Source organism: Nipponia nippon, unplaced genomic scaffold (assembly GCF_047370975.1).
Source record: "Nipponia nippon isolate SJK-2023a ecotype South Korea unplaced genomic scaffold, ASM4737097v1 scaffold_36, whole genome shotgun sequence".
Lineage (NCBI taxonomy): Eukaryota > Metazoa > Chordata > Aves > Pelecaniformes > Threskiornithidae > Nipponia > Nipponia nippon.
The window spans coordinates 147,253-175,090 of record NW_028262354.1 but is presented as its reverse complement, the minus strand read 5'-3'; the positions used below and the strand labels follow the sequence as shown (position 1 = coordinate 175,090).

General features: G+C 59.7%; 1 protein-coding gene across 4 annotated transcripts; it reads right to left on the bottom strand.

The window, feature by feature from the left end:
• Positions 1-484: 484 nt before the first annotated feature.
• On the bottom strand, positions 485-27,115 carry CADM3 (cell adhesion molecule 3). Of its 4 annotated transcripts, XM_087772268.1 has the most exons (11): positions 26,939-27,115; positions 11,855-11,995; positions 11,474-11,626; positions 11,108-11,245; positions 10,721-10,891; positions 10,036-10,126; positions 9,478-9,647; positions 7,325-7,447; positions 6,049-6,174; positions 5,454-5,519; positions 485-4,929 (listed from the first exon to the last, which is right to left on the bottom strand). In XM_087772268.1, exons 1-11 carry the CDS (start codon positions 27,006-27,008, stop codon positions 4,811-4,813), a joined length of 1,368 nt encoding a protein of 455 aa, XP_087628394.1. In that variant the 5' UTR covers positions 27,009-27,115; the 3' UTR covers positions 485-4,810. The 4 variants fall into 4 exon arrangements, with proteins under 4 accessions (XP_087628394.1, XP_087628395.1, XP_087628396.1 ...); XM_087772269.1 differs by lacking the exon at positions 5,454-5,519; XM_087772270.1 differs by lacking the exon at positions 7,325-7,447.
• Between the last annotated feature and the right edge of the window lie 723 nt (positions 27,116-27,838).

Here is a 27,838-nt window from a genome sequence, read left to right as displayed (position 1 = left end):
CCAGAGGGTGGGATGGCCGGGGGGGGTGGGCTCAGGGGGTTAGGATGGAGAGTCACTGTTGTTTGGGGGGGCTGGTAGTTTGGGAGGAGCTGAGGGTCAGGGGCTGGGTGTCTGCGGTGGGGGTCTGGGGGACTAGGTGGGGGGATTTGGGGGTGAAAGGGCTGGGGGTCTGCACAGGGGGTCTGGGGACAGGCAGCTGATAGAGACTGTGGTTTGAGGGGCTGAGGGGTGACAGGGGTCAAGGGCTTGAGGGGGGCTGAGGGGGCTGAGCTATGCTTCCGTAAGTTGTGTGATGGGCTCAGCTGCATCCCTCCCATGCTGTGCACCGGGGTGAGCCATGTCCCCCCACCAGGCTGAGCTCTGCCCCCTTCCCTGGCCTCGATGCCCCTGGCTCCCCCTCACCCTGGGGGGGACATGGCCATATCTCCCAGTCCCCGGCAGCATCTGGTGCGCACAGGCAGAAGCAGAGACGCGCAGGCAGGTAACGTGTGTAATTCAGATATATTTATAGGATTATTTTCTGAGTTTAGCACAGGATATTAGAAAGGTTATAAAGTCACATCGATGTTCGTTGTCTCCCTTTTATGTACATACAAGAACACAGCACAACACCACAGACCGTCCTCTGCCCTGCCCCGCTGCCGCCCCATGGCATCTCCAGAGCTCCCTACAAATATGGCTTTCGTGTCTATTGAGAGTTCAGTGCGGGCTGGGAAGCGGCCGGAGCCTCGCCAGGGCCAGTGTGGGGGGGTGAACAGGCCTGGCTGCAAACGAGGGCCACAGGGTCCTGAATCCTCCCTGCTCCCCCAGCACTGGCCCTGGCTGCATCCCAGTTCAGATGCCCCGGCCCAGCATGGGTGACTGTAGTGGCACAGGGTGGACATGGGGCTGGAGGTCCCTGGCCCGCGTGGCCAACAAGGACCCCCTGCTCCTGAAGGGGCCACCGAGGCTCAGGGGGGTGGCTGGTGCCCTGGGCTCTTCCAGCCACACGGTGACACCGCCCAGCTTTGCTGGGCGCTGGCAGGGAGGGGACAGGAGCCTGGTGGCTCTCTCCCATGTGACAGCGTGTGGGTGTCCCTCACGTCACCACCCCAGGAGCACCGCCTGCCCCCTTGCTTCTTCCCTCTGCAGTGCAGCGCATCCACTGTCAGCCACATCAATGGCACCATGTACCCCACTGCCTCCCTGCGCCACTGATGGTGTGTGGTGTCACCCCTATGCTAGCATCAAGGTGTAGCTTCTCACCCCTTCACTCGACCCACATCACCTCTTGCACTTATGACATGGTGTACCCAACCCTCCCTGACAGCCCTGACCTGGTGTACCACAGCGCCATGCACACGTACAACAGGATGTGCCCCAGACTCAACACAGGGTGTACCCCATCACCCCCCCTCATATCACCCTAACACACTCATGGTGTGGTGCAGCTCACAACTGACACCCATCGTGCCCCCACTCATGGCTGTGTACCTGTTCCTCTGCACACCTGTGACTCCGTGTATTCATCACCCCAAAAGACTCAACACACAGTGTACCCCACCAATGCCCCTGGACTCCCAAAACGGCATTTCCCACCACACCTCACACCCGTGACATGATCTATTCATCAGGGCCTCAAACTTGCGAAGTCGTTTCTCCATCACGCTCATGACATGGTGTATCCCATTATACCTTCCACTGGCAGCAGGGTGGGTGCACCATCACTGCACCCTCCTACGCCGTGATGTGCCCCATCGCAGCCTCATGATGGTGTCCCCATCGCCCCTCGCGCTCATCCCACGCCATCTCTGTCTTTACACGTGTGATCTGGTGTGTCACCCCTCACATGTGACGTGGACTCTCCCTTGCCCTCGTGCCCACAGCAGTGGGTCTACTGCTCCCTTGCATCTACCAAAGCCCTTTGGCTCTTGCTCACAGACGCAGCCTCATGTTCTTGCTCCTACCACTCCCAGGACCTGCGACGCCTGGAGCCATAGCTCAGCCTCTCGCAGTGGCTGTAGCAGGACAACGGGCCCACCTGGGGTGAGACCCAGCCCATCCTTTGCTGATGTCTGCCGCAGGCAGCAGGTCCCACCCCGATGCCCTGCCCATGCTTGGTCCTCCCCGTGCTGCATCCTGTCACGTCCCATACCATGCGGCATCTCAAAAAGGCCAAATCCTGACTTCTCTCACCAGGGCAAAGTGGTGACCACCAGCACCAGCCCTTGAAGCAGCTCTGGAGCAGCAGTGCTGGGGAGAAACTGCCCACAGCCGTGCCCACACTGCCTCAAAGGGGCACAGACCTCCCTGTCCAACCTCAGCTCCCACCTCCCTTTCCCTAGGGACCAGTTAACCCCCTTCCCTCCCAGACCCCTGGGTTGGGGTTTTCTTTGTAACCATCCACAGCATGTAGACTTACAATGAGATTAAATTGTACTTGAAAACATGTCCTTGCATTTTTATTTGAAGGAATTATGTCTATTCGATAGTGGATGTTAAAGATCTTCAGCGAAGCATCAGGTCACACATTCATACATGCTCAGTGTGCAGTGGAGTAGTTAACAGCATCGACATCTGTAGTGTTATCTCCGGCAGCAATGGTTGCATCCCTCACAACGAGCTCGGAGCTACCGTTGGGACTCCAGGCCAACGTCCTCCTCCAAAGAGATGGGAAGGGAGGAACAACATCAAGAAAACCGCAGGTTTTCTTCGCCATGTACCACAAAGGCTTTGTGCACTTCTCCCTCAAGGTGCTAACACCCTGCTGCCTGCGTGCTCCTGACACACAATTTAGCCACAGTGAACCTAGTCACATCTGTGCACCTGCCACAAATGCATCGCTCGTTCACACCCTGTGCTTGCCACAGAACCATGCCTCTTCTTCCTCGTCTGCTTGGCCCCAGCCCCCTTCCAGCCCTGCTCGCTCTGCGATGGCTTCCCCGTGGGCATCCTCCTCGTGTCACGTGCTCGCAGGGTCTGGATGGGAGTGACACTACCTGCCCCACAGGCACCTGGTACCCCACAGTGGAGGACACAACTTCTTTCTCTGCTTCCAAGGTGAGGTTACCCACACCACCAAGGGCTTTTGCTCCTTCCTGAAGGGGTCTCTTCCTCCAGACAACCTGAAATCAAAGGGGTGCCCAGCTGAAGGGCGGCTCCTGCAAACCCCTTGTGTCCAGACCAAGAGACGCTGGGATCCTGGGAAGCTGGAAAACCTCATCCCAAGAGTGAGGGGTGTCCTGCAGATGCTGGAGTGCGTAGCCCCCTGCAGCCCCATCCTCTGGGTGTGCGGTTGGGGTGCACCAAGTGGACCCTGGGGACATGCTGGAGAGGTTGGGAAAGCTTCTTGTTTTTGTTTTGGAAGAGATAGTGAAACAGTTAGGAGGTAGGGCAAGCTCCCCCAAGCCTCCTTGGAGACCCCCAAACTACTGAGACACTAAACCCAGGCATTTCAGCTGCTGTTGGCTGCAGCCCTTGGAGCCGAGAGGGAAATGGCCTTTTCCAAGCTCACACCTGCCCTGGGAAGGGGCTGGGGAGGGAAGGGGGACAGACAGTTCCAAGAAGCAGACCCCAGTGGAGCCCCTCGCTGCACATCTCCTTGGCCAGAAGAATCCCAGGCCTCGTGCTGCTTGGGGCTGCTTGCACTGGGGAGCAGGTTGTCTCCAGCTCAGCTCCCGTGGTGCCACCAGTGTGTCAGCTCTGGTTGAAGCCACTCCCAGGGTCTAAACTACCTTTCCAGAGGCTCCGGGGGCCCCAGAGCCAGCCCAGCAAAGAGGGAAGTGGCGATGGCCACAGGCCCACCAGCTCCCCTGGCTCTGCCTGGTGCTCCCAGGACAGGTGGCCTCCTGCACTGAACATCTCAATAGATGGTTTAAATTCACGTTTCCAATCTGAGAATTTGTAAAGTTGGGGCTTTTTCTCTGGATTCGCCCCCAAACCTCTGCCCTCCCCCCTCCCGCTGGGGTGGGACCAGGGAGCTGCAGTGCCTGGCAGCTCCCAGTCTCTCTGGGGGCCTCAGCAGTTCCCACCCTGGAAGCTCACCCCCCCTTCACACATCTACTGCACGAGGACAGCTATCCTCCCGAATGGACGCTGTTCGACAAGAACCACCAAGGATAAAATCAGGGCAGGGGCCTGGGGTCCCTCCCCGCTTGACCCCAGCTGCACCAAGACCTTGGAGGCAGAGGTGCTGCCTCTTGGCATCCTGCTCCTGTCCCGCTGGCCGTGGTCCCTGTCCCAGCTGGGGCTGGGGCCATCACAGAGCAGGCGAGGCTGGGGGGAGCAATGGGAATGTGGGTCCCGGCTCTCAGTGGGAGGCACGGGGTGAGCGTTCATGACAGAGGGGCTGCCTAGCTGCCCCGAGCTTGTACCAGAGCCTGGAGCTGATTTTATCCTTGGATGTCAAAGAAACCAAAATGGAGAGAAACAAAGGAAAGAGCTACATCGACCCCAGCCCAACATCCCAACCAAGGGCCCAAAGCAAAGAGCAGCCACGAAACCAAAGCAAAGGTCCAAAGGAAGAAGGAAAGTCGCTCACTCACTGGTTGGTCTGTGTTTTGTGCGAGCGCCCGTCGCAGGGATGGAGGTGCAAGCAAGCAAACGGGGCCGGGGCTTTCGCTGTTCATAGTAATAACGTTTTGTACAAGTTCAAGAAGAAGCATCATGTCTCAGGCCGGTCGCTCTCTGCTCTCTGCCCCGCCATCCCTCTGTCCGTCTGTCTGCCCATGCCGGGCGTGCGAGAAAATCTGTTGGGTTGAGTGGGGTTTGTGGTCTGGTTTCCATTGCCATCGGGGTCTGTTGGCTCCATTTCTCACTCTCTTCGACGCCCCTAGATGAAATACTCCTTCTTGTCGTCGCTGCCAGCTTGGCCGCCCTCTGCATTTATGATGGCCGTGTCGGCATCTGGGGCATCATCCGACCCCTTGGCCTCATGAGTCAGGTAGGTACCTGGGGGAGGAGAGGGAGCTGGCGTCACAGGGGACCCTGCCGGCACCCTGCTCCCACGCAAGCAGGGGGAGGCTGGGCTGCCTGGAGGGGCCCCGGTGGCAGAGCCTGAGGGCTGGCTGGAAAGTGGAGGTGAAAGTCCTTTGGGTTTGGCCTGAAATGGAAAAGTCACTGGTTTCCCTGGGACAAGCCCTGCCCAGGGACAAGCCCTGCCCAGGGACTGAGCCTCGCCTGGGCTGCTCAAGGCTTTCACAGTCGTCTCTAGCCAGAAGATGAAACTGCCTCCCCCGTTACAGGCAGCAGCCCTTGCCTGCATTTCCAGGCACGTCTCCTGCCCTCCCCACTGTCTGCCCCTCCCTGCATCCCTGTCCCTATTCCCTCTCAGAAAACTGGAAGGTTTCTCTGCAAAACTGCCATCTGTAAGGAGGCTCCAGCTCCTGACTGCCCCTGGAGCCGGCATGGTGTGGGGCAGAGACAGCGGCAGTTCTGCTGGGCTTGGAGGGCAGGGATGGGGGACTCTTACTCACACATCACCTCTGCTGGGTTTTGCCGATGTCTGGATGTGACCGTCTCCCCGTGTCTTATGCACATACCTGCTGGGTGGATGAAAAGTCCAGGGATGGGGAGATGGAAATGGTGGAGGAGAAGGAGGAAGAGAAAGGCGGAGGGCTCAGGGGATGGTGAGGAAGGCAGGGACAGGGAGGAGGTGGGGTCAGGCACAGACAGGGACAGTGGCACAGGCAGTCCTGGGGCGGTGGGTACCAAGCCATGAAGGAGAGAGAGAGAAATGGGGAAGGAGCCGCCTCCACCTGGTGCTGCCCAGCTCCAAGGACTCCCTGGGACATCTCCATGCTGGGGTTGGTGCCAGCATGGGCATGGGCAGCAGCCCCCAAACCCAGGAGGGCTCCGGTGGCTGCGCTGGGTTTCTCCGGACACGGGACAGGTCTGCAGGACGGGGAGCTGCCTCCCTTCACCCCTGCCCCATGCTGCCTGCTCGCTTTGGGGACGTAGCCCTGCTCCCAGAGACCCACCAAGGGGGGAGCACGCCCTGTGCTGCCTGCGCCGACGCAGCACAGGGGTCTTGGCTCCGTGACCCCACTGTGCAGCTCCCCCACCCCATACCTTTGTGTCTGATCAGGTAGTGTCCCAACACGATGAGAAGACTGAGCAGGAGGAAGACAATGACGGCAACCACCCCGCCGATCACCGCATGGTATGTGCTGGAGGTCGAGGGCACCGGGCTGGCATCTGCCCAGATGGCAAAGGGAGAGAAAACAGAGAGAAGGAGACACTGCGGACTCTGCTGTGCAACAGAGGCTGCTGCTCATCCCACAGACTGCTCAGGGCTGTAGGCAGGCCCCAATCCTGCTCAGCTCAGTGCCATCAGCTCGATCCTGCTGCAGATGAGAACTGTCAAGGTGGGAGTAAGAAAAGGGAAGGCAGCAGGGAAAGCAAGGAGGGGAAAGCAATGGCCATTGGTGCCAGCTCCTGTGGGGAGCGAGCCGAGAGGAGCCCCGACAGCTGTGCTGGGAGCCTTGCCTGGGCGAGAAGGCAGCCGAGAAGAGCTGCAATGGGCAAACCCATCCCTGTGCCTGGCTGCCTGCAACGTGCCCTAGGGAGCAGCACCAGCAACATGCTTTGTGCAGCCTGTGGTACCCGCCTGCAGGCACAGCCATGATCCCACCACCCCATCCTTCACGGTGGGATTTTTGCCCCAGAAGAGGAGGCTGAGCACACGGCTGAGCCAGGCTTGGCTCACTCTTCCCCTGTGCTGTGACAGCAAGAAGGTGATGTGCAGGCTGGCATGGCCACACACTGCACCCTAGGAGCACAGGGCACCCCGAAGAAGGTGGGACTCTGAGGCCAGTCCTAAGTCAGCTGCATCTTGTAGTGCAGTCTGCACTGGGATCCTGCGTTAGCCGTGGTACACAGGGACAAATCCTCCTTCCAGTCCACTCTCATTGTGCCCCATCAGCCTGGAGGGGACAGAGCCACAGGAACATTCAGAGGAGGCATTCGGACAGGATGGGGTGGGAAAGACAACAGGGGAGGCGACAGAAGGACGACATCTCACATGGACACAAGGCACACGTTGCAGCTCACAGGCAGCTGCTGCCACAACCTGCCAGGAAGAGCTGGAAGGACCATTACGCAGCCCAGGCTCTGGGGCCTTGGCTCTTTCTGTTGCATACCACCACCCTGAAGTGCTGAGATGGTGGCTGCAGAGTCCACACACGCCAACAAGCAGCTGCACAGGGACTGGAGCCTGGCTGGGCACCTGGGATGTGGCAAGGGTGTCCCCTGGCCCAGGGCTGGGCCACCATCCTCCTGTGGAGCTTCTCCCGCTGAGCTGGGGAGTAGCGGGTCCATAAAGAGAGAGAAAAGGAGCTTACGGTACCTTGGATGGGAGCTGGAGTGAAGGATGAAGCGGTGGCCATGGAAGCATGAGAGATGGGCTGGGAAGAGCCCGGCGGAGGGGCTGGAGTGGAGTGAACGTGTGGGGTGGGGAGCTGGGAAAGATCTGGGGAAGACGACAAAAACACAGGGACACGAATCAACCCTGGGGAGGTGCCAGTGAGGCGTGACAGAGCCCATCGGAGGGGACACCAGCTCCCCCCAGCCTGATGGGACCTGTTCTTCTCAGCAGCTCCTTCCACGACCCCTTTCTTGGGCCATGGGTCCTGCTCCTCTTCTCCTGCCATCGTCCTCTGGGACACACTGCTGTGAACATCTTCCCCCATCTCCTACCCTGCCAGGACCCCTGGTCATCCCTTCTTCCGTGAAGGACCCCACTGGGACCCTCCTGCCTAGGAGCCCTGGGACTGCGGTGGCTGGCAAGTGTCACCTGCCGTGAGGCGCCACCTACACTTTCCTACACACACCCTCAGGGACCACTCCGTCCCTGCTTTCCCTCACTGCCGAGCAAGGTGGCTGCTGCGGCAGGCAGGCTCGAGGGCTCGGGTGGGCAAGGCGGCTGCTCCAGTGATGGTGCCCAAGACCTGAGTGGCTCTGGGGAAAAAGAAGGTGGATTTGACGAGGGGAACCGAACCTAGATGTGGAGCTCCTCTGCCCGGGGCTGTGACACCAAGCGGGTAAGGGACACTAGTGTTCCAGGTGCTGTGTGCTCGTGGACAGTGTTGAGCACCCTGGATGCTGCTGTGAGCCCATGGATGGGTGCTGAGCACCCTGGGGGCTGCTGTGCTCCTGGATGGGTACAGAGGGCTGTGGGTGCTGCTGTGTGCTCACAGCCGGGCTCAGGAACCAGCTCCCTGTGCAGACCCCACACTCAGGGCGATGGCAGGGACACAAGGGGTAACGAAGGAACGACTGCACAAGGTTGGGCATTTAAGGACTCATTCTGGGCAGGCAGAGGAGAGGGACTCGGGGGACAGGGTGCCCGAGGTGCCATTGCTGCCATGCACTCCCTCTACCCACAGCCACGTTGGAGGGGAAGGATGCTGAGAATACCCAAAACAGGAGGGGAGGGAAAGGGGATGGGAAAGGAAAGAGCTGGAGCATGTAGGAGTGCTAGAAGATGGAAAGTTCAAGGGTGGTAGAGAGGACAGAAATGGCAAAAGATTTGGCAGGAGGATAACCCCAAATCCAAGGCCAAAAACACAGGGAAACAGGCTCCTACCAACACGGGAAAGTTGCCGGGCAAGGGGCGGGGTGCCGAGCGCAGGCGCTGGGGCAGCACTGCCACCAGCTGGGGACGGGCTGGAGAAGCGCTCGCAGCCCTGCACAGCACACAGCTCTGCTCCACGTATGACACACAGCGCTTGGTAGCAGGGCACAACGACAGCAAACATGGCAGCAGGGCACGGCCGGGGCAGGGGAAGGCAGTGAGGGGACAGCACCGTGGGGAGGTGGCGGGTGCTGCACCTTCCCACCTTGCCACCTGCGAGGACGGGTGTCAAGTGGTGATACGCTCTGGGGACACGGGACGCAATGCAAGCCTACAGCTCCAGCAGCTCAGGGCAAGCCATGGGGCCCATCTCCAGAAGCTTGGGACAGGGCTGCCAGGGCACCTCGTGGTTTGGAGGGGTTGGCACCATCTGGAAATCCTCTTTGGCTCGTGGCGGCGACACACAGAAGCTTGCTGCCTGCAACAGGCTCGGGAGCACTGGCTTTTCCTCCTGTCTCAGAGACTCCAGCAGAGTCCCGCCTGCAGCCTCTGCAGTTCCCCCATCTCACCCTCTCCCACTCCCCATTGGAGGCAACAGGGACTGAGCTCAGCCTGTGCTGTGCTGTGTCCCTGCCTCAACTCCCCCACACTGCTCTCTGCCCTTCTCGGCCCCAGGCAGAAGCCCTGCACAGCGCAGGGAAGGATAGGGGGGCTGGATGTGGCCGGAGGAGCTGGGGATGCAGCGCTCTGCCAGCGAATGCACCAGGACCCAGCTGCATGCGCACACCTGCCCTGCGCCACAATGCCCCCCTCCCACCACAGCCCTCCCTGGATCCATGCACCCCTTCACGGGGATACGCAGCCAGGATGGAGGCAGCTGTGCCAACCAGTAGCTGCTGGGAGAAGCCGGGTGATGCTGGGCTTACCGCTGACGTCGAGGTTGTACTTGGCCACGACGCTGCCCATGGAGCTGGTGGCTGTGCAGACGTAGGTGCCACTGTCACTCTTGTTGAGGAAGGGGAAGATGAGGACGCTGTCAGAGCTCAGCTGCAGGGGCGCATCGCTGCCCTCCTTCTCCCACAGGAACTCCTGGGGGCTGTGGAGCGGGATGGCAGTGAGGCACTGCTGCCCATCCCAGCACCCTGGGCTGGCTGGGGCAGAGCAGACTCCCTGGCTGGGCAGTGGAGGGGGCAACAAAGGAGTATTTAAGCAGAAGGGAAATACCCCATTTAGAGATGAGCCAGGATGGATCTGCTGCTCTGGGCAGAGGGCAGTGGCTTTGCCTGTTCTCCATGGGGTGCCCAGCCCTACCTGGCATTGATGCAAGGCCAGTGCCTGGCCCTGAGCCCACACAATGCTACCTGTGATGCCCTGCCCAAGCTCTGGGGAGGGCTAAGCGGTGGTTTTAGGAGCCTGGCAGCAGGAGGATGAGTTGGCCAGGGCTTGGTGGGGCTGAGCAGGAGGAAGGCAAGGCGGGACCTTACATGGGGTTGCCCTGCCCGTCACACTGCAGCTGGAGTTTCTCGCCTTCCCGTGGGTACTGGGGATGAGGCTCGATCTTCGCTGTTGGCTTGTCTGAAAAAGGAGGGAAGGCACAGTTGGGTGACTGCCTGTCCCTGCCCCACACTGTGCAGGGGCCTGCCAGCACCCCAAAACCCTGCCCCTGCCCCCTGCCTCGGCCCCAGCTCTGTGTGTGCAGTGGTGCAGCGTGAGTGCACCTGTGGGTGGCAGGGTGCACCGGAGTGGAGGCTGGCACTCTGGGGGTGCACAGTGAAGCTCCCACGTCCCTCAGCCCGTCATCACAGGGGACATGCAAGACAAGGAGAATGGGGACAGGCAGGGCAGGGGATGGCACAGACAAGTCGCAGGGAGACGGGGACAGGCAGGACACAGGGGACAGGGACAGGCAGGGGAAACCAAGGGCATGCACGCACAGGGAAAGTGTCACTGTGCAGTGCCCCTATGTGTGACAGGACCACTGTGTACGCAGGCCGATGAGCTTCTATGTGTGTATGCATGGTGGCTGTATGTACGTATAAAGGTAGGGCCATGTGTGTGATGTCTGCTGAACTGTGGTGATGCTGAGGCCTCCTCCATCTCTCCCACCCCTCCACGGCCCTGTCCCCTTCCCCACGTGGCCCTGTCACGTCATCCCCACGCGCCACGTACAGTGGACCTGCAGCTTCTGCGTGGTCGACCTCTCGGAGTTCTGCAGGGACTCGTGGTCCACGGTGCAGGTCACCTCGGCTTCGTTGTCCTCCTTGGTGACACGGAACTCCACCCGACTGCTCACGGTGAAGGTCTTTCCGTTGGGGTCCTCCACCACCTCAGTGCCTTCGTCTGTGGGGACAGGGGACCATTAGAGCTGATGGACACAGTACCCCAGCAGAGGCATGAGGCTAACGTGTGTTGAGCAGGGGACACCCTGTCCCCAATCCCTTTTCTGGCAGTAACACAGAATGCCACTGTGGTCCAGCACCGGGCACATCTGCAACCCCTGATGCCCCACCTCCCTCCACGGTGTTCCCCAGCCACCCCAGTCCCTTGGGCACCCACCCTTCAGCTCCTTGTTGCCCTTCTTCCACCGGAGCTGGGCTGCAGGCTTGCTGCCAGAGGACCGGCAGGTCAGCCGGGCTATCTTCTCCTCATCAATGGGCTGCTCATGGCCAAAGATTTGGGGTTTCTGGGGGATTCCTGGTAGAGGAGGAGGCAAGAAATACAACAGCCTATTAGCTGTGTGTGTGCTGCCACCCAGAGATGGACGCACATGCAGACACATGTCAATAAACACGGCAAGGATAAATTAACAGGTATGGATAGGGGAGTAGCAGAGATGAATGGCTGTATGGACAGCATCTTGCAGGCAGGGCAGTAGCAGGCAGAAGATCGGGAGCAGGGGCAGGGCTGCCACTGGTGGCTTACCCAGCACGGTGACCAGGGCCTTCGCAGTCCGCACGGGCATAGTGAAGATGGAGCAGGTGTATTCCCCCTCATCTGACAGCACCACATCACTGATACTGATGGTCAGCTCGTTGGGTGTGGACCTCTCCAGCTGGATCCTGTTATCTCGCAGGGCTGGGGAAAAAGGGACAACAGGGTGAGTCTCAGTACCACCACATCCCTCTGCTAGCTCGTATTCTGCCTGGTGGCATCGCTATAGGTGGGGAGCAGGAGGGAACTTCACCCTCTGGGGCACCACGGGTCCTGGTCCACTTTCCCTCTGCCTCACCATTGCTCTGGCCCTCGAGCTGGCTCCTCTCCCTGAGGCAGCCCTCTCCCATCCCCAGTTCCCCGTGCATGTACCTCGCTTCTCCCCAAAGTAGAGGGTCTGCTGGGCAGGGTTGGACCACTGCAGTGAGGAGTCATCAGGATCCTCCACCTGGCACTTGAGCACCACTGTACCACCGGCCACCACAGTCTCGTCCGACGTCGTGGGCTGGCTCTCTGGACACAGACAGGAGAGATTAGCTGGGGCCCTGGGCATCGCCTCTCCCCAGGTGTGCATGAGCATCATTGAGCAACCAAGAGAACCCTGTGACAAGCAGGGCTCCGGTGCTGGGCTGAATACAGCTCGCTTGGGACAAACATTTTTTCCAGCTGACCCCAAGCCCTGGCTGGCCGGGCTACACAGACTGGGGTAGGGGGACTGGGTCACCCTGGCTCAGCTGCTCTGGTGGCAGCGTGGAAGGGCATGGGGAAGAGGAGCAGGTGTTGCTAGAGGTCTGGCTGGATCCAGGGAAACTGTCAGCACAAGTATGCTATTGTGCATGTGTGTATATCTGGGAGCATCTGTACAGCCCCTCGAGCATGAATGTGTGCACGCACACAAGCGTTTGTGGGTGCGTGTCCCTCTCCAGGGACAAGGGGTTTCTGTTGCACAGGCAGTGTGTTTGGAGCGGAGCCGTCCTGCACGCCCTGGGGACAACAGGGACCTGCTCACCGGCATGTGTCAGCCCGGGTCTCCCACTGCGATCCCATTCCCCAGCAGGGAACGGCCCCACTACAGCTGCAGAAGCAAGGACCAGTGGGCAGGATCCATCCTGCTGCCCAACCTGCAGCACCTGCTGGGTCAGCAGCTCCCAGAATGCTCCTGTCCCCAGGCAGTAGCCCCATGCCAACCTGCACAGAGACATCAGTGTCAGGCCTGGCTCCGAGCACAGCCCCTGGGGCTGCTGGAAGATCCAGGCAGCTGGTGCCCGCCAGGTGTGAGCAGATCCAGGCAGAAGCAGGGGTAAGCCAGGAGGCAGCAAGAGAGCCTAGCACCAGCACAGGCACCAGCTGACGGCACCGGGGGAGGCAGCAAGCTCTGCTCCACTGCCCTGGCAGTGCTGGCAAGCCAGGGCTCGCACCGGTGGTGCCTCCATGACAAGCACCCCACACAATGGGATGCTCCACCGGCCATCTCCACCCCTACCTCCAGCAAAAGCATCCGCAGTCCATTGAGCATAGCCTGGGGGGTGCAGTCAGTGGCCTCCTCTCCGTGTCATTCCTTAAGGGGATTTTCCCTTGCTCATGCTGCTCCTGGGCTGTGCATGCCCCTTCCCAGAATGTGTTCCCTGACCTAAGACATCGTCCTTTGCTTCCTTCAGGCTCCTCAGAGGGCTCCACGCTGCCAAGCAGCCCAAGGGCAGAGAAGAGCAGCCACAGGATCACATAACCCCCCCGCCTGTCCCAAGGACAGCTATTTTGGGAAAGCTGATGTGCCAGTGAGCTGAGCTGCACAGGGAGAAGGGGGACACTGGCTCTTCCAGCCTGGGGGCTGCGCACTCTCCTCACCCAGCTGGGTCCACAGGCAGCCACATGGACAAGAGGGAGGAACACGGATGCCACTGCTGCTATTTGCACTTCGCTCATGTGCTGGACACGGGGCTTCACAAAGTGACATCTTCTATCTTGGCCCAAGTTACTCACATTTAGGCAGGGACTCAGCCTCAGGACCCCCAAGCCTTGGGTGATCCTGCCTGTGTGCCCACGCAGCCCTGCAGTGCAGTCCTCATGTCACGGGCTTGTTTTCCTGTGTGATACTCACTGCCTGGGAGAAGCTCCAGTTATCAGGAGGAGAGGGGTGGAAGCAGCTTCGGCTCAATTTCCCTATTTTTCACTCAGAATGGTGAAAGGAAATATTTTCTTTTGCTCACATTGCAAATTCCCCAAAGCTATTGCAGGGAGCAGAAAGGAGCGAAGAGGTTTTGGAGGAGGGCAGGAGGACGAGGCTGCCGGGCTTCCCAGGGACCGCTTGGCTCGTGTTAAATTCCAGGAAAGCCCAGGCTGGAAAGTGCATTAATCCCTCCCTGCCCACTCCCAGCAGCCATGATTACCAGCAATGCATCAAATTCAGATTAAAAATATTCCCAGGGTAAAGACTCTCTCCAGCCCCAGGAAACTCCCCATCACTAATGCTAACGTTTCTTGCTTGCTATTGAAGTTTTGCTCCTCTCCACCTGCCTGGGTTTGATGGCCAGCCCTCAGCTGTCACTACACTCCTGCTCGGTTGGCTGAAGAACCTCTGGTTCACATCTCTTTCCCTGCAGACATTTACAGGCGGTGATCAAGCCTTCCCCACACACCAGCTGGCCAGAGCACCCGAGCCTCACTCCACAGCCTGTTCCCAGCTGCTGATGGCAACCCAGGCTCTTCCCTGATGCATTTCCAGCTCACTCAAGGCCCAGGCATGGCAGGAGCTTCTGTGAGGACCACTGGGACCCCGATGCTGGGGATGGCGCTGGGCGAGCAGGACCCCTGCCTCCACTGTGGGGGACACGTCTCTGCCACATCACACGCTGGGGTCTGCAGCTCAGCCAGGGATTGAGGCCATGGCTCTCCATCTGCTCCTCCTGACTGGGGAGATTGGCTTGTTTTAATTTGGTTAACGATGCCTTTGTGCTGCTGCTGCTATAATTAGGGGATTAGGCTGTTGCAAGCCACTGTTGTCCAAACTCAACACTCCAATTCAGATGCAGTTGAAGACAGGGTCTAAAACTCACACAGAATGAGCGGGATCTCTTAATTAACACAATTACCATTGCCTGCCACAGCACTGGCCTCATTAAGGTATTAGTGTGGGGAAATGTTAAACAGAGTAAGGTGTGTTTCCCCCAGGGCAGGGGCCAGGCAACACCACCCGCACCCCTGTGCTGGGTGACACACAGGGCACTGCACGGACCCATCGAAGCTCCAACTTGGCCTTGTTGATGACCTCCCTTCTCCCTCCCCAGCTCACAGCTGTACAGCCAGGACCACCAAGATGGGTCTCCAACCCCCTGGAGACCACGCTTCTGCAAGAGCTGCAGAGTCGCATCCGGCTCTCCCGCCTGCAGGTGCGTGCTGGCAGCTCATGTGGGGTGGGGGACACAGCCCCATGCCAGCCCCTGCGGCAGAGCCTGCACTGTGCCCTCCGGCACAACCTAGATACTCAGCTTGCCTCTGCGCCACGCACCCGACAGCTTGGAGGAACAGATGGGCACGGCTGGGCCACTGCGCCAGTGCGGCTTGATTTAATTAAAAACCACTGCGGCTGTAACCTGCTGGCCCTTGACAGAATAGGGGCAGGGCCACCATGGGAGCTGCCATGGGGCCAGGAGAGGAGGGAGCGGCAAGACTCCAGGAGCAGCTAGTCCCACCACAGGGAGCTTCACCCCCTTCTGCTCCTGCCACAGCCCACGAGGAACAGGGCGGGGTCCCCATCTCTCCCCAGCCTCACCACTGCCCTCACAGGCAAGACCCCCTCTGGTAGGGCAGGCAGTGGGGCACAAGGGGCAAAGCTGCCATCCCACAGCTGGGGACAGCAGCACACTGAGAAGGAATATGCCTCACGCACTCTGACTGCTCCTAAATCCAGCAGCTCCACAGCCCTGGCGTGGCCCAGTGCATCCTCCCAGTCAGATCCTAGGGATTCCCAAGGAAGATGAAGGGCAGCTTAGGCCTCCCTGCTCACACCACAACAGCCGTTCAACAGCATCGTGAGACGTGCTGCTATGAGAAAGGAGGCACCCGTCACACAGGGGTCCTAGCTCCCCGAGGGGCCCTGGGCAGCATCCCAGGGGCTCAGAGGCATGAGGCGGAGCAGAGTGAGGATGCTCTGGAAAGCTGGCTGCAGCAAAAGCTTTCAGATCTTCCTGGCACACCAGTTAAAACAGCCCCCATGAGCCCGGGGACAGGTGCTGGACACTCAGGGAAGCATCCGCCCTCGCCGTGCCAGCGACTGCTGCCAGTGCAGAGCTACTGCCACCTGACAGCCTGGGCTGGCACAGTCCCCTCACCCTCCTTCTGCGACACTACGCAATGGTCAAAGCAGCCCCTGGGGTTGCCCTGCCGCCATGGTCTGAGGGGCTGCGTAGCCCGAGCCCCAGCATGCTGGCAGGGCTTGGCACCAGGCTGCACCAGCAGACAGCTCCTGCTCCCATGCTGGGGCAAAGGAGACGAGTGCATGGCCCCAGGGATGCCAGCATTGCTCTGCGGAGATGAGGTGAGGCAGGAAAAGCACACGGTATTTGAATCCAGCCTTCCCTGTGCCGTGCTAGGCTCTGGCAGGTGGAGCCAGCCCAGGACCCCCGCTCCTGCACAGCTAATGGCTCTCCTGTGCTCATAGCTCTCCTCTCCAGGAGTGGAAAGCAGATCCCTCAGATCTACACCTCCCAGCTCCCAGGGGCCACCCAAGCCTCACTGGCCACCTTAGGCCCCTGCCATCATCCTGCAATAGGGTGAAAAGTTATTTTGCAGATGGCAAGCCAGCAGTGAGGTCTCCTGGAAGGCAGAGGAGCCGGCTCTCCCTTCATGGCATCCTCCTGGAGGAGGCCAGACCCCCCGCAGGCAGGGACACTGAAGACTCAGTTACTGCCTCAGACCCAGGGACAGGCAGAGCCACCTCAGGCACTCCACAAAACACCACAGCAAAGGCTTCACCAGGCTTCCTGTTTTCAGCCAAGAGCTGCTGCCTGTGTTTGTTTTGGATGCCAGTCAGCACAGTGAAATTAGAGAAGCACCACACTCTAGAAAAATCAATATTTCATTAGTTAAACCTGTGCATTTTTGCAGGGGGGCTGCATTCATATTTATGAGGGGAAAAAATGATGTACACATCTCTCCCAGCTCCCTGAGCCCACTAGCGGGACCTGCCGGCACGCACGTCCCCTTCCAGCACAGACCCTTCTCAAAGGTCCACAGCTCTGCTGCTTCCAGCCCTGGGACACTCCCATGCACAGACACACAAATCCTCTGCAGCACCACATCTCCAGGGGCTTTTGCAACAAAACGCCATGGCATGCCTTCTGTCTTCCAGGAGCTGTTTCACTTAGAGCACCCTCAGGGAAGCAGCGAGCAATGCCTGGTAAGAGCACTGCAGCCCAGCAGCCTTCACGGTGCGTCTGGAGGATGCCCTGCTGCCCACACCAACCTCAGCAGGGTAGAGCGTTTGCTGAGGCCTGCCAAAAGCTGGAGGCGCTTCCAGTGGCAACCGTGGTCGAGACAGGCAGGAGCTGGAGCCGCCAGGACCCTCTCCCAGCCTCTGCTGGGCATATCCACCCCATGCCCGTCTGAGCCTGCCTCCAGGCTGCAAAAGCATTTTTGTTGGGCCAGAAGCAGCCCCAGAGGAAAACACCCACTGTTCGAATCCCTTAAATGCCTCCAGTCCACAGCCGTGGCCCAAAAATAAAAAAACAAACACTTGTCATTTTCCTCATTCTTTTCGATTTAGTCTAGTTTCATCATCATAGAGATCCAATTTATCTTTGTAGACACAGACATTTTCTAAGGCAAGTGACCTCCTCTCTGAGGACTGTATGTTAATAATTCACTCATCAGCCATGAACTGCAAAGCTCCATTTCCAGCCAGAGGCATCCTTCCTGTGTGGTGACACCAGAGCAGCCTCGCCAAGGTGGCAGTTTTGAACTTGGTGGATTGCGAACCCGGCCAAGCAGGCTCAGACATCTGCTATGCAAGCTTGCTTGCAAGCTGGTTTGAGTGGTGTGTGAATCCACAGTCTGGGATACCCAGAGCCCAACTTCCAGGCTCCTCCTCACCGGCAGCTGACTTGCTCCAGATTTTGTTAGGGGGGCAACCTGCTCTTGTTTCAGTGCATCTGCTCAATGCCACCCCGTGCTCCTCTTCCCTGCATGCCTGCCTGTGGAAGCCAGCCTCGCTGGTGCACTCCAGCCCTCAGACAGACAACACATCCCTCCGGGAGCTGCAGGGCAAAGGGCCCTCTGGCCACACCTCCAGGGCTAGCTCCCTTTCCAGTCCTGTGGCATTTAGACATCTCTCATGGCTGCAAGGCTTTACCAAGTGCTGTCACCAAGAGGCTGCTAGCAAGATGGGATGGCTCTGTGCCAGACAAGCAAGAGCAAGGCAGAGAAAGATACAGGCAGCAGGAGGTCAAGGGAGCAGATGGAGGGCCAGGCTGCAGGCTGAAACAAGCTCGGATCAAAAGGTGGTGGTGGGAGGGATGCAAGAAGCCAGGCTGACCTAGGAGAGGACTAGAAGTGGGGACATCCCTGTGTGTCACCACCCAGTTGCTCTCCTGGCGAGCAGGGGTACCCCACCCTCAGGCTGGGCAGGCGATTCTCCCCAGCACAGCAAGGCCACAGGGGCTGCGGCATCCAGGCGCTTTGGGAAGTTTCTGAGTTTTTCCTCACCCTCACAGGGACAAATCCATCCACAAATCCCATTTGCACCCTCTGTTGCCAAAACCTCCCCCTGGCCCCTCTGTCAGCTCCCATCTTTGTACCTCCAGCGCACAACAGCCAGCCTCTCTGACCGATCCTTCCCACAAAGCAAGGGATTTGATCTCAGGGTGACAAAGGACTGTCACATTAACACAAATGCTTGCTAGAAGCGGAAAACACACAACCTCTAAGAGTCTGCTCTGAACTCCAGATCTCTTATAGACAGGGATGCTGTGACATGCCACTCTTCAACAGCCAAGCCCTCTGCTTTGGGGGCTTGTGATGTGGGGTGTGAGATCCAGAGCTTAATGGGGGGAGCGACAAGGAGACCTGCTGTCCAAGCTCCCAATGTGATGGGAGCTTGCTCCTTGCAAGTGAAGTGGTCAGCCGAGTGCAGGGGCTCCATACCTTCAAGTGTGGTCCACATGAAAAACCCCAACTCCCCACGCTAAACACCAAGTTCTGTATTATTTCTCTGAAAGCAGACGTGTACATGAGCATTCTCTAGGAAGGGGCAAAGCAAGAGGACCCAGCTCCTCATCACAGCCTGCTCTGAACCCTGGGCTTCTGCTGGGGTTCTCCGAAGACCCCGCTGGAGACTTTGGTCACAGCTTCCAGGACCCCATTGATGCTCTCCAGCAGCCCTGAGCCCTCTGCAGGTGAAAGCAGCAGAGTCCTGGTCCAAGGGGCACGGACACTTGGCCTGAACACCACTGGCAAATTGCAGAGCTGCATCCTTCTCCCAGGGTGTGGGGATGCAGTCACCTCCCCAACAGACCCTGCCCGAGGGTATAGTGAAAGCTGACAGCTGCCTGTGACACCTGACCAGGGTTAAGCAACTGAAACATGGCCAGCAATTAGCAATCAAGCAGCAGCCAAGAAAGAAGCAGCTGAAGACAGACACTGGCTGCAAGTGCTGCTGAAGCGCTCAGATTACAGGATGCCCTCCTCCTCCAGCCCTGGCTGGCTGCTTTTAGAGCAAGCTGACAGAGCCCCTCCTGCGTGCCTTCGGGTACATCCTCGCTGCAAGCCTTCCTCTGCCACCGTGCATCAGAATGGAGCTGGGAAGCAGCCTCTCCTCTGGGACCAGCAGGACTCTGCTTTCTGCCCTAGCAAAGCACACAGCCTGGTCTCCCCCAGACATCGACTGCTCTTCCAGTTGCCCCAGGGCCAGATGAGCCCCTGCAGAGAGCTGGGAGGGGAGCAGGCTGGTTGGGGGACAAGGGAGCCGGGGAACCCCTCTGATGGCAGCAGCAGCAGCTCCTGCCTGCAGCTTTGGCAGCAGCACAAACACAAGCCGCCGCTGGCGGCTCTGCTCAGTTGTGTTTGCACATTCACACCGGTCTGGTGGCCAATTAGCTCAGCAAAAGGCAGCATCATCATCATCAGGGAATCCTGGCACCAGGCACGGTGATTGCCTCCTTCTGAGGCCACCGGCAATCCCATGGCTGAGAGGATCTGTTGCCACCCCGACCCACAAGTCACTGGCCAAAGCTGGGCAAGCCAAGACCCCAAGCTCAGGCACATGCCACACACAACCCTGCTGAGTAATAGGCAAGTCCTTGGAGGGGCAGGACAGGGATGAGGGGGAAAAGCCCTGTTCTGGGCCACCACAAATCATCCAAGCACCACGACAGCCACCCCCAGTGTCAGAGCTTTCCTGGCACCCTCCAAGAGGGGACAAATTCCCTTGTGAACAAGCAGCAAGCTCACCCAGACCCTCCCATCTCAGGCCTCCCTCCAGTGCAGGGCAGCAGCGAGCCGAGCCAGGCAGGGTGACCCCTCTCCCAGGGCCCTCCTCCAGTTTGACAGCAAACAGCTGATAACTACTTTTTTGAGCATGTTTTTTAGCTCCTACCCTAAGGCCAATCTCCAACATGACTGTTGCCAAGGGAACGAGCTCTTTGCTTTGACAGTTCTGTTTTAAGGATCTCCTGCCTGCCCAGCGAGGTGTCTCAGAAATGGTTGCTTCGGATGCCCTGGTACATCGCTTGTTACTTTGCGGGCATCTAAACACTTGCAGCAGAACTCTGTCCAAGCTGGCATGAGAAACTGCTACTCCCAACTGCCCAAGGATTAAACACACAGGGTTGTGTTAAGAGGATATTTATAATAGAAATAAGAAATGGGGAAACGCTGGCAGCTCTGCTCCCCTCCTAGGGGACAGCATGCCTGTCAATGGGCATCACACACTAACGCCTCCTCCTGACTTCCCAGAAAGACAGGAGGGAAAAGTAATTTCAAAAGATTAAAATACAGGTTCAATCCCTCTGGTCTTTCAGGTGACTACAGTGGATACTGTTGTGCCCAGCTGCAGCAGGGAGTTCCCACATCCCAGTGGATGCCCAGGGAGAACGGAGCGCGCTCAGCCTTGGCTGTGGCCCACCAGGTCATCTCTTGTCACATGGTCTGTTTCTTTTGGAGATGAAGTCCCCAGCATCACAGGGAGACAAAAAAAAAAGCCAGAAACCAAAGCTGGTGAGATGCGGAAAGGCAAAACAGAGCCCCCCAGGAAAGTGCCATGATGCTGACTCTGTACCGCGTTCACCTGCTCAGGGTGAAGGTGTTTAAAGACAAGCTAAGAGCAGCGCCCTGCAGCATGCAGCCAAGGCAGGAGCACCATCAGCAGCACAGTGCACCACTGGGCCCAGCTTCCCACAGCTTCCATCGCACATCAGACTGGGAGGAGAGCAGAGTGCAGGTCTGACAGCAGCAGAAAGGAGCACGAGGAGTTGCTGCCCTGGGCACAGCACTGGGACAGACACCACCAAACACATCCCACCTCTGAAAACAGGTCCCCAGGGTGCGTGGGGCAATGGGGTCCCAACAAGCCCTGTTTTCTGGCATGGTCAGCCCTGAGCTTGTCTCCAGACCGAGAAAGTGAACCCAGCTCCTGTGCAGCATCTGTGCAGCGGGTGGCCCAGGAAGTCTGCTGCTCTCTGTGCTGCTGACCACTCAGACCAGAAGTGTCAGAACTTGCTTTCCCTGGAAACGACGGCATGAAAGCAGCAGCAAAAGTAGTGGTCTGGAAAAGCTAATGCTCCACATTGGGCTTGCCAGTAAATATGCTGTCTGAAGTGTAGTAAGGTGAGGAAAAGCATCTGTAGATAGAGCACTGCCTGGAGCATCACCTGAGGAAGGGGCAGGTACCCTTGAGCAGGACCCTGCAGTAACAAGGAGAAGCTCACAGCTCCGCTGCTCCACAGCCACAGGCAAATTCCGGGGTCACCTGGAAAGATGCTGCCATCTGGATCTGTGGCAAGCATTGCTGCCCTCCAGCACATCCTTGTGACACCAGGGAGCCTCCACAATCCCTGAGTGTTTGGAGCTGCAGTGTCCAATGCCTGCCCATGTGCACTCTGGTCCCTATACCCTCAGCCCATATCACAGTGGAGGCGGAGTGTGACGCCAGGCAGGTGACTGGAATGGTTAAGCACATTCCTGCCCAGCCTTCATCGAGCATCTCAGCTCTCCGCTTCCCTCTGCTGTTATTGACTGCTCATTTTAGGTAGCCTCGTCTGGGTTACTGTTTCTGGCATCAGGGCTGCCCAAACACAACACACAGCATTACTGCATCCGACTCCTGCCTGGCTCCTCTCCTTTCCCTGCAGCCAGCATGGCCCTCCCTCTGCCACAGCGACCGCACAGCCCAGCACTGGCTGCGACAGCAGCAGAGGGGCTGAAACTGCCCTGGGTGAAAGCAGGAGCTCTTTCAGAGCAGGATGGAGAGCCTCATGCCCCACCTGCCCTTGCAGGCAGACAGAGGAGCTCGGGCACCAGGGAGATCACTTACACCTCACCATCATTGTGTGATGAAGGCTCTGCTGCTGCATCGCTTCATGGCTGCAGGTGTCTGGCCAAGAGCAGAGGGGAGAGAACTGGACCAGATGGTTCAAGCTGGGCTGACCCAGTAATTTGGAGGAGGAGGATCAGATACATCTGACTATGTGGGTGTTAACAGTGCTGGCATCACCTTCAAGGTCCCATGGAGTCACTGAAGAGCCAAGCAACAAGGAGGCAATTCAATCTGTGCAGACACAGCATCAGACAACCTGCATGGCCAAGCCATTGCCTGGGCTGTAAAAGGAGCATGGAGAGCAGTTCAGATGGAGACAAGGCTGGGCACTGGGGTACCACGCCAAATGCCAGCACAGGGAGCAGAACACTTCCCAGAAGGCATCTGCACAAGCAGACCATGCTCTGCAGTGGCTCTAACAGCAGGAAACATGTGGGACCCAGGAGAACAAGCCCAGCAGCATGCAAGTAGAGCCCACCAAGCTCCAAGACCACCACACGGGCACTGCCACCAAAGACACCTTGGACACATGTTCACATCCTGCACCACTTCCCTCCTCACGCTGCGAGGACCTGAATGGTCACACAACACTCTGGACTAGGGTAAAACTAGGTTATAACCATCTTAGTGAAAAACAAACAAAAATGTTAACTTTAATGCAGATTCCTGTCTGGCTAAGTGCCTGGCCATGCCAGCACCAGGGTGACTACCCAGATGTAGACGCCTCCAGTTACTCCAGCAATTCCAACACCCCATGCGAGGTGAGAACGTCAGGCAGAGGGAGAAGAGGCAGCGTCTAGCATGCAGGAGACCTCACTAGCAGGGCATCCTGGGCAAGTAGGGTGCTTCCCTCCACCTCCTTCCAGAGAAGGAAAGGTACCCACACTTGGGAGGCACTCAACTCGTGCTTCAGCAGTAACACCCCAGTCTGTTGGGGATTTCTCCTCTGGCCAGCTGACCAAGCCGCCGCACTCCCAGCAAACACCCCGGCCTCAGTGTCACAGACCACGCCAAAACCTGAGGCGTTATCGAGACAGCAGCAAAATTCCTGTCCCACAGCAGCAGTGCCAGCAGATCCCCTCACCGTCTGGGTATGCGGCAGGGCAGCTCTGCAGCACTTGATCCCATGCATTGTCTTAAAATCCAGCATTGCCTGTTGAGCCTAACACGTTGTGCCAGACAGCTGAGTGGCGGCTTTTGCGCTCCCCATCCGGCTCCCTCCGCCTGGCTGCTCGCAGAGGGATGCTCTCCTCTGGCTGACATGCTGATCCCAGCTGCATCGCCGCTGTGAGAACAGCTCACTTCCCCCAGGCAGCTGTTCAGTCATCCAAAATCAGGCCATCCAGGTATCGAGTGATGGAGATAGGTCGCACTCCCTCTTCTCATGCCTGCACACCACCGCCTCATCAGGGATGTCACTACTTCCTCCACTCTAGTGTCAAGGGCTTGTGCTGGCACAGAAAGAGACTTGTAGCATATGGTGAGCCCTAATGACATGTAAGAACAGGGCACTTGCGCACATTAGTTGGGTAAAAGCACTGCCATAAGCAGCAAAGGATTATGTTAGCTTCAGACAACTACCAGGCTTCCACTGTCCCACTTCTGCACACCAGGGCTCCCTCCTCAGGGTCTCCCTGCCGCATGCCCAGGGCTGATGCTACAGGCTGGAAGTCACACATGGCCTCCCGCGAGCTGGCTCAGGACCAGTGCTGACATCTCCCCAGAGCTTCTCCTGAGGGAGCAGGACTACAGGACCTGCAGCCATCATCTGCTCTAGGGCTAGAGATGGTAAGAGCCCTGTGGGAGTCCGAACCTCTCTCCCAGCCCTATGCTCCTACCACTACACACCATTCCCACACAGGCAGGGCAGGGTGAATGACTTCTTACAGAAAAGACACCAGCTGGAAGCACAGGGCATTTCCCCAAGACAGAGAAAGCTCCTCCTGCATGGTCTGGCCGAGCAGACACCTCCACCAGCTTCAGAACGATGAAGCCACCTTCCAGGAAGGGGACAGTCTCCTGAACCTGCCTCTCTGCAAACACAAGGCAGGGAGCTTACCTCACTTAGCTTCAGACATCTCAAGATGGTCCCCAGGCTCTCCTCAGCCAACAGGGAGGCATGGACACAAGCCACCTAACCAGCCTCAGCATCTACAGGAGGAGACAGAGCAGCCCTGGCCCTCCTGCTGTGGCATCTATACCTGGTCAGGCAGGGCCAGCTCTAAAACCCTCAACATTGAGGTTTCTCCCAGCAAGAGAAACACACACAATGAGTGGAGCAGCTCTGGTACAGTGGGAGGTAACTGGATGCAAGACCTGAGCTCAGCTCCCTGCTGTGCCACTGAAGCTGCCCAGCTTTCTCCCCTCGCTGCCACAGGATGGTGGCGCTCCTTGTGCTGCACATTGAGCGATGCTCAGAGCCCGCAATGCTGGTGCCACAGCAGGATGAGGTTGCTACCAAGCACAGGGAAAACCAGCCCCAACAAGTCTGTTTTTGGCACATTATGGCTTCCCATGGGACAACAGTAGGGCACTGTTCAAACAAAAGGGTTACACAACTCTACAGTGGAATAACTCCGTGAGGGGAATAATCCTCACAACAAGGACAACCACGCATCCAGCCCAAACACTCAGAAATCTGCCGACATCAGCACACCACCAGCCAAGTGCACAAACATGGCCCTGGTGTGAAGCACCAGCGCTTCCAGCATCCAGGAGGCTTCAAGGGGCTCTTGCTGGGCTCCGCTGTGGTTGTAGCTTTGAAATCCAGAGCACTGGAGGAGCATTTCTTCAAGGAGAGGAGACAGCTACTCCATCCCTGCCATGGAAAGGGTGCTGCAGAGGGGCCTTCCTAGCTGGAGAGCCACACTGGGAGCTGATGGCTCAGGGGCATGAGGGTAAGGCACTGACCGCAAAGATGTGCCAGCAGCTTCTTTTCAAGCTTCTTCCAACCATCCATCTCCTCTGCTCCCAAAGGCTTTTTGGGGGTCCATTTGTCTCACTGCATTGGACATCAGAGAGCCTGGCAGCTCGTGGCCAGGGCTGGGCCACAGCAGCAGGCCAGCCCTGGAAGAAATCTTGCAGTGTCATCATCCAGGCTGCATCCTGCCCTAGGACTACACACAACTTCAGGTCATGGCCACCCCTCCTCATGTGAGCACTTGTCAGGCTGCTCAGCCACCCCCTCCTGCCCGGCTCTGACCCACGCACTGAGCATTGCCACGCACAGGATGCCAGGACATCCCTGCACCATGGGACTGAGCATCACCCACACCCAAGCGACTCTTTTGGGCTCCTGTGGGAGGACTGTGACCGTAACCAGAATAAATCCTGGGATTCGTGGATGGGAACGCAGCCACCAACCCCCAGAGCAGCTCTGCCTGTGACAGCAACCTCCTCCAGCAAAGGGACAGGCGACAAGGGAGGCACCTGATGGGGAAGGCAGGTGGGAGGCTTGCTCCTCACTCCAGCATGGGCAGCCCAAGCTGCAGGCAGGAGGCTGCCGGCTTCAGACCTCTTACCCTCTGTACTACACACTCTCCCCCACAACAGCTCTTGGGACCCTTGATTCCAGGGCCACATACTCACGCCAGAATTACCTCCCTGCTTCTGATGAGCCATGGGCAGGGACTCAGATGGCAACTGGACCCTCTCCCACTGCCAGCCTCTACAACACCCCGAAAACACAATGTGCAGACCAGGGGTAGAAGCCAGGCCCCAGACAGCTACTGCATCTCCCCACTACCCACTCCCCATCCAAACACAAACAGCAGCAATTTTATCACAACCAGCGACTCCCAACACAGCAAACACAGCTGCCAGCAGCCCAACAGGAATTACAGGCCATAAGCAGCAAGCGCTGGCAATCCAGCAAGGACTCCGCAGCTGAATGGCTATGGAAAACAAGGTGCTGCCATTGACAAGCCCTTACCAAAATCACATTTGCTTTGCAGCACTTCATTGCTAGCTGCCTCGCCCTGCAGCGCGCTGCCCGCCGTGGTGGCGTATGGCGGGTAAACACCCTTTGTCTCAAGGGCTGATGCTCCAGCCAAGCCCCGTGCCTCCCACACACCGAGGACCGACCAGACGCTGGGATGCCACCAGACATCCCGGCAGCGGCGGGATCCCGGCGGGATGGGGAGCGGCTGCCTTTTCTCAAGCCCGCTGCCCCACAGAGGGGGGGCTCTGACCGGTCAGCTCCCACCGAGGGCTCCTGCTCTGCCGGGGGAACCGGGGACACGCCCCATCGCGGGGAAGTGGCTCCCCACCCCGAGGAGGTCACCGCCGTCCCCACAGGGGCTCCATCCCCCGCCCACGGGGGTGTCTGCCTCCCCCCCCCGGGGGTCACCACCGCCCCCCGCCATCCTCCCGGGGGCGGGCGGCTCTACCCCACCGGGAAGCCTCCATCCGCCGGGCCCCCCTGCGTCTCCACCCGCCGCGCCGCGGGCAGCACCGGGAGGGGCCAGGCTCCGCCGCCGCCCGCCGGGGCCTGTCTGGAACCTTCCGCCGCCCCGGCCCCGCCCCGGGCGGTACGCGGCGATGGGGGAGACACGGCGGCCAGCACCGGCGCCACCGTGACCTTGAGCCCCGCCGGCCACCCGGGCCCGCGGCAGTCGCACCCGCCCGAGGCCGGCGGCGCGGGCGGGCCCCGAGGGCAGGGCCGGGGCGGGGCGGCAGGGCGGGGCGGGCGGCACCTGCCGGGCCCCGCCGCGCCTGACCCACATACCGGCGCGGCCCAGCCCCGCGCGCCGCCGCCCCCCGCACCTGTCGCTCGTGTGCGGCCGGTCCCCCCCCGCTCCTCCTCCCCCCGCGGGGCCCGCGCGCGGCCGGGACCGCCGGCCGCAGGAGGGAGGGGGGCGCCCGCCGCTGGGGGCTGAGTGATGGCGGGCGGGGGCGGGGGCGGCTCGCCCGGCCCCGGTACCGCCACTCACCGTCGCGGGAGAGGTTTCCCCGGGCGGCGCCGAGGCAGGCGAGGAGCAGCAGGAGGGCGGGGGGCAGCATGGTGGCGGCGGGTGCCCGCGGGACCGGGGCGAGCCGAGCCGCAGCGCGGAGGCGGCGGCACCACCGGACGCGGCGCTGCTCTCCGGACTGGAGCCGGTGGTGCGGCAGCGGCGGGGATTAAATAGAGCGCGAGGAAGAGACCATTCGTGCCGCGGCGGCGGGGGGGGCGGGGGGGCCGTGCCGATGCCGCCCCCCTCGGCCCCCGTGTAAACATGCCCGCTCCGGCCGCCGGGCCCCCCCGCGTCCCGAGGCGCGGTGGTGCGCTCCACATGCGCGGCTCCCCGCGGGAGGCAGGTGGGCGCGGGGCGGTGGCGGGGGGGTCCGGGTGGTGCCCGTGGTCTCCGTCCCGCCCCGCCCCGCCCCCGGGCTGAGGGGGCCCGGTCCAAGCGGAGTCGCGATTTGTCACGGTGTCGCCACCGGTCATGATCCCGGGCTGAAGGGGATCCCGCGCTGAGAGGATGCCGGTCTGGGGGAGGTCGCGGTCCCGGTCTCGGCTCCGCCGCGGAGCGCCTCGCAGCCCCGTGCCTCGCAGCCTCACCCGGCCCCGAGAGGGGTCCTCCCAGAGCGTCGGCCCCGGGGCTCGGCGGGCCCGGGCACTCCCTCGGGCCCCGGCCCTGTCCCCGTCGGAGCCCACCGCGTCCTGCCTGCCCCCAGCGAGGCGCCCGCGGCAGGCTGCGGACAGCTCCTGTCTCGCCGTGGCTATGCCCCCTACGCGGGAGCACAGCCACCTAGACGGTGTCGCCGTGGCCGCTGTGTCCCCAAGGCGGCCCAGGGTGCCTGCCAGGCCAGGACCCTCTGTGCAGTGACTCTCCAGGTGGGTCTGGGGTCTG